The sequence below is a fragment of the Arachis ipaensis genome, chromosome B10 (genome assembly GCF_000816755.2).
Source record: "Arachis ipaensis cultivar K30076 chromosome B10, Araip1.1, whole genome shotgun sequence".
Classification (NCBI taxonomy): Eukaryota; Viridiplantae; Streptophyta; class Magnoliopsida; order Fabales; family Fabaceae; genus Arachis; species Arachis ipaensis.
The window spans coordinates 123,801,902-123,807,775 of NC_029794.2; the positions used below are offsets into that span (position 1 = coordinate 123,801,902).

The following is a 5,874-nucleotide window of genomic DNA, read 5'->3' on the forward strand; positions in this document are numbered from 1 at the left end:
ACTGACAGTGTAAAATGCTTTATACAGTCGGGCAATCACATTCATTTTTTTAGATGACCATTCACACGGTCAATGTGAAAGGTAGTTATTTTTGTTGATGTGACATTACGTAATTGGATGTACGTGTAAAACTACTTTACACTGACAATGCATTAAAATTAAATTCATATATATATAGGCTATGTTAGTTATACAAGTGTTGTTAAAATTAAAGTCACGTTCTTTTATATTTTGGTAACCCTTTTTTCTTTTAATTTTTAAATTAAAAGGCGTTATTTTAATTTTTAACAACACTTTTTAAGGCACCGCAACAGTCACTAGCGACCACAACACATTTTTAGATTAAGCTGATTCTTTGTTTATTTTGTTATAATCATTAGATCTTGCTAAAACAAATGATGAATATTGAATGTAAGATTTTAGCCTTACTGGAAAGCAGAGATGGAAGACATAAATAAGGAATCTTTTTTTCTTCTACTTCTACATGAATCAGGGAAGAATTGAAAAATGGATTTTAAAATGAGAGATTAAGCTGATTCTTTGTTTATTTTGTTATAATCATTAGATCTTGCTAAAACAAATGATGAATATTGAATGTAAGATTTTAGCCTTACACTTGGTGTCAGTGGATCCCTCATCTCTCTCTCTCTGTCTCACACACACACACACGCTCTAAGTAATGCAATGCAATTTCATGGAAAATCTGAGTTTGTACTTTTCTTAAATGTTGTGTAGAAGTTGTGGAATGACGTTACATTGCAAGCTAGTACGCAGATGTGTTTTGTGTTTCTGTGTCTTATTGAGTTTATTATACCTTGCGAGATTCCCGACTTTTATATTCTTATGGCAGGGCTAGGTTATCAATAGTGTAGTAGTCATACATTTCTTTTTAAAACATCCCTTTTTGTGATGATTTATATATCAGGATCCGATATTCTTATACTAAGTAGCTATTGATTTGTTAATGCAGTGCTTTATGTCGCTAGGAAATTTGGTGCATAAACTTTCAGAAGTTAATCTTGATTGGTTTGGCCGGGTTAAGTTGATTCATTGCATCTGCAATCTCATTTCGCTTAGTCCTCAAATTGGTCAGGTGATTTTTGACACATATCTTGTGAAAACTCCTTCATGAGACAGCTTTTGTCTTAGAAGCATAATAAGGAAAATAACCTAACAAATAAAAAAATCCTGGTAATGAATAAGGTTTTTAGTGAAACTGTCAAGTAATATTGACGTAAATTTCCTAATCTAAGAATAATTTTGGCCCAAGTAAAATTAAGAAAATAGGCAATTATTTAGGACTGGAGGGAGTAGTTGTCATAGTTTTTGAAATGGACTTATATGACTGTTCTGGTTCAAAGGCTTATCAATGCCTTATTTTATTTTCCTGTTTTGGCAGACTATGATAGATCCGTTGCTTTTGATGCTCAAAGATACGGATTTTCGAGTTCGGTTAGTCCTGTCAAGGAGAATTTGTGTTCTTTTTCAAACCTGGGATGGTCATGAAGAGCTTTTCCAAGACATTTGGTGGGTTTCACTTTAAATGAACATGTCTCCCGCTCCTCCCATTTTCCCTTTCCTTTTGAATTCTTTTCTGTGTTGATTGTTTTATTGCTAGTCCTTGGTTCTTGGGTTACATTATCATACTTATTGATTTCTTGAAACTGTGGTAGTTGTTTGTTACTACTCTGTTGTAGACTTTTAGCACTTATTTGCAGCATCTTTTGTACAATGTCATCAAATTTGTCCTTGTTTGTCTGATTGGGTGATTGTGAGTATGCTTTCCTTATTGGGATTGATTTATTGATTGTGATTATGCACAATCAAGGGATTAACATGGTTGCATTTATTATTGAGAAGGATTAATTTAATGTTAAAAATATTAGCAAGGCCAAGCTTTTACATTTTCCATTTTATTGGACCTTCATCTTATTTCCCCATTCTTTCTGCTACAAAATCTTTGTACAAGGATATTTGTATTTATTATCATCACGTGTTTGTTTTCAGTTTAAATTTTGGAGTTCATTTCATAGTTTACTCTAAAGCAAAAGTTGTCACTGCCAATGAGGTGCTAGCTGCTGGTCCCCAACCTCAACCTTTAATGGAAACTGTTTTGATTACTCTGATGCATATTGCTTTACATAGCGACAAGATTGAATTGGAGGTATACACTTGTTTCCTGTGCTTTTCTTCCTTTTCTTTTTACCTTTTAGGAGCCCCCTTACATGGTGCTGAATCTTGTATATAGATATTTTGGTGCGAGTATGATGGATAATGTTTGGGACTTCCTTTTTGTTTAGCAATGCTCCCCTCCTCCATTTCTGATTCTGCTCAATACACTTTATTGAGAAGGATACTGTTATGATTCATTATGTCATGTGAGTATGTTCATTTGCATTATAAAGAGTCCTTTGGTTATTTGGTGGTTCTTGGTGGCACGTGCAGGCTGTGTTCGTGATATGTGTGGTTTCTGCCATTGATCCATATCATAGGTAAAATTAACTTTTCTTCTGATTTTAAAATCATTACTTTTGTTTGGTAATTATCAGCAGTTGTGTTTAGGGAATTGGTCTGTGCTGTACTTGACAATCTTTCGAGAGAGCTCCAATACGCAAGTAGAATGAAGGTAACTGGTGTTCTTTTCAATAAGTTTAACTTGTACTCATATCTTCTGGTATATTTCTTCTCATTTTCTCTGTAAAGGGAATTGACGTTCATATCCATTGAATGCCTGGTGACTGTTGAATATGTTCTAGCAACTTTGGTTGGTTCTTGACTTCTCGTTGAACTGGCTTCATTGGTTTACAGAAGAGGAAGGGAGCCAAGAATTGCACCAAGAGTTGTTCTATCAAAAATTGTATCGTTATGCATTTAGGATTAAGAAAGGTCATGAATGCTCAATGGTTTCTTTGACTTCGAATATCTTTTATGCAGTACTTGGAGGAGCTTCTGGGATCAATCCTCTTTTGCTGGGTTGCCTGTGGTGTAAGCATAGTTGCGCTTGTCGAGGTATTTTTATCTCCCTGTTTACTTTAATCCGCATGAATTTTCTATTACTTGGTAAGCACAAAGCAAGAAAGGCTGTTATTCATAAGGATTTTTTTTATGCTACTCGATATATAGCGACATTGTTAAATTTTTTTGATAATTCAAGGCGGAAAAATCCATGGATTGTTAATTCTAGATTTCTATTTGATGCATTGAGTAGTCATGAAAATATTGTTGGTAAGTTGATTGGAAAAAAGATGGAGAACAATTTTCTGAAGTTGGGGACTGTTACCAACATACTTCAGTCTTTCACTTCAGCCAATCAATCTAGAAGCTCAATTAGCTTCATATGTTCAACAAATTAAGGTATAACATGCTCCTCTGGACTCATAACCTCATTAGATGCAAACCTTGGTGTAGCATGTGATCATACCATGGGAACCTCTGGAGTTTCAAAAATTCAATGGTGGACTATAAAATTCTGCTTACTTACTGTTTCACTGAATTTCATATTGTTTTTGTTGTGCTGTGTAATTGTTTTTACTTATTACTTGCCAAGTATGATTCTTGCTCAACTTTTTATTTTATATTATTTATCATATTCATTTTTGTTAGATAAGCTTTTTGATATGCCAGAATTGAAATATATAACCTTTTATATAATCAACTTCTTTATTTGGACAGTGACAAACTCTGTGTATTCTGACAATCTTTGCCCTTTCCCATGAATAAACTGATAACATGACTGTTCTACAGACAAGGCATCTATTTGTACCAGATGCAGAACCTGGTCATTTCCTTAAGTATTGTTGTCAGTGGCTTATTCCTGTCTTGCTTCTTCATGAGAGCAATTCTGACCTCAACTGGGTGGCCAAGGTATGATCACTTCACATTGATGCTATATTTATACTTATATAGAAGCTTATGATTTTCAGTTTCTAATAAAATAGAGTAATAGGTTTTCACAATAAAGGACCCTTAAGCTTTTAATATTACCATTATGGAATGACGAAAAAGTTATTCTCTTTCATTGTGTATCACAGTGTACAACATTGTGTATTACCCTTAACCTTATATTGTTCTCTATCAAAATTTCTTTTTGCAGGTTACATGTCAACCATTGTCAGTTCTAGTAAAAGACCACTTTGCTTCAGTATTTTCAATCTGTATGGCTCTGCGCAGCAGTAAGCAACCTGGGTCAGAGAAGGGAACAGTTGTGCTTCAAAGTTCCCTTCTTCATTTTGCTCATATTTCTGAGACTGAACGGGACAAACTCATAAAGAGACATATGGTCCGTTACTCTCCACTTTAGGGTTTGTTTTTTAGAAGAAAGTAATATTTCTGTAGACTATTCTCCTCCGTATGGTACACCATTCAAAGGAAAATATTTTCTTGATCAGATATTCAGATGTGTGGTGGCTAGCTTTTCTTCCTGATTAAAAACAACAGAAAATGCATAAGTTTGTAAAATAATGTTTTTACATCAAAATAATCTGTCGGAACATACCTGTAGCTAAAATTGCTTTTCAGAAATTGTTGTGTCGTCATACTTTATTACTTGATCCCCTAAAAATGCTGTGTTACAGGAATTTTTCATTTGAAGCTTTTTCCATTAAGTTATTTTCTGTGAAGCTAGTGGACACCTAATGATCTGCTTTTGATTTCTATTTTTCACATCAGCGAGGACCTTTTGTAAACTTGCAAGATGTTAGTTGTTGATATCAGTTTAACTTTGTAGTTTACAAATACCCTTACTGGTTTTAATTTACAGTTGGACTTAAATACTATCCATTCACATTTATATCTAATAGTAACACTTTGTTTATCAATATCGATAGAACTTGCTTAAGCAGATTCTTGTAGGTTAATACTTCATCCTGCTTGTTAAACTCAGGTTTCTATTGTGAGCTGTATTTTATCCTTGTCCTCTTGTTCATCCGACCCTGTAGTCCCTTTCTTTTCAAGGGAAACAGTGTCGTTTGCAATTCGAACAGTTGTTGATGGATTTCTGAACATGTGGGTTTTCTTCTGCCTCAATGTTTTTTCTTGTTTGAAGTTGGAGTTTATATCTTCAAATGTAATATCTAATTATATTGATATGTAGGGATGATAAGCATACCAATTCTGCTGTTGTTGACAAGATCAATATTTTTCGCCCTGATAGAGTTTTCATGGTAACTTTTTGGTGGCATAAAAGTTGACTACATTTAGATATCCTTTACCTAGTCATCATTCTATTTCGTTATTTGCTTGGTGTTTTGATCATTTTTTTTTAATTGGCAGTTTCTGGTTGAAATTCATTATAAAATTGCAGCAGCATCTCATTACAGGCATAAGTGTCATCGGTTGGCTGGAATTGAGGTGCTCATTGGTATCCTTGGCGAGAGAATTTCTGTTCTAAGTACTTCCAAGTAAGCTTAATTTATTAATTTTTTTTTTAATGTAGGGAATTTTCTAGAAAACTTCCTTCAACGCTCCTGCACTTTAGTCCTATTTTCTTAAATTTGTGCAAAATTATTGTTAAAATTTTTATTGTGAACATCTTTTGGGGATTGAATAAGAATTTCATTAAGATGAGGAAAAGAAAATGCCCAAGGATATTTTTTGGGGGGATGGTGGATAGGGTTCCTCTATACGAAAGCAAAAAAAGAAAATTACAAATCTCTCCAATCTCTCAACATGTCAGAGGGAAAAGTTCTCTATAAAGATTTTGACGTTTACACCAAATAGATGCTAAAGCATCTGAGATTTTGGTTGTGTACATTTGAACGTACAATATCCACATAGATCCTTAAATTTTGACCTATATGCCTATTATGTAAGTATAAATCTTATCGTGCTATCATTAGACCAGCTATGTTGTGTTGAACGGAGTGTTGACAGCCG

At 33.9% G+C, this 5,874-nt stretch overlaps 1 protein-coding gene across 7 annotated transcripts in view; it reads left to right on the forward strand.

Moving 5' to 3' along the window:
- LOC107622505 (serine/threonine-protein kinase ATM) overlaps positions 1-5,874 on the forward strand; it is a 44,281-nt gene that overhangs the window by 17,351 nt on the left and 21,056 nt on the right. For all 7 annotated transcript variants that reach the window (XR_002355582.1, XR_002355581.1, XM_021113508.1 and 4 more), the window contains 11 exons: positions 971-1,093; positions 1,400-1,527; positions 2,008-2,164; positions 2,446-2,492; positions 2,563-2,626; positions 2,935-3,009; positions 3,745-3,864; positions 4,094-4,279; positions 4,883-5,004; positions 5,093-5,162; positions 5,272-5,399. Coding sequence is in view for 5 of the 7 variants with exons in the window: in XM_021113508.1 (XP_020969167.1) it covers positions 971-1,093; positions 1,400-1,527; positions 2,008-2,164; positions 2,446-2,492; positions 2,563-2,626; positions 2,935-3,009; positions 3,745-3,864; positions 4,094-4,279; positions 4,883-5,004; positions 5,093-5,162; positions 5,272-5,399 (1,220 nt within the window). In the remaining 2 variants the exon portion in view is untranslated. The remainder of the gene's footprint in view (positions 1-970; positions 1,094-1,399; positions 1,528-2,007; positions 2,165-2,445; positions 2,493-2,562; positions 2,627-2,934; positions 3,010-3,744; positions 3,865-4,093; positions 4,280-4,882; positions 5,005-5,092; positions 5,163-5,271; positions 5,400-5,874) is intronic.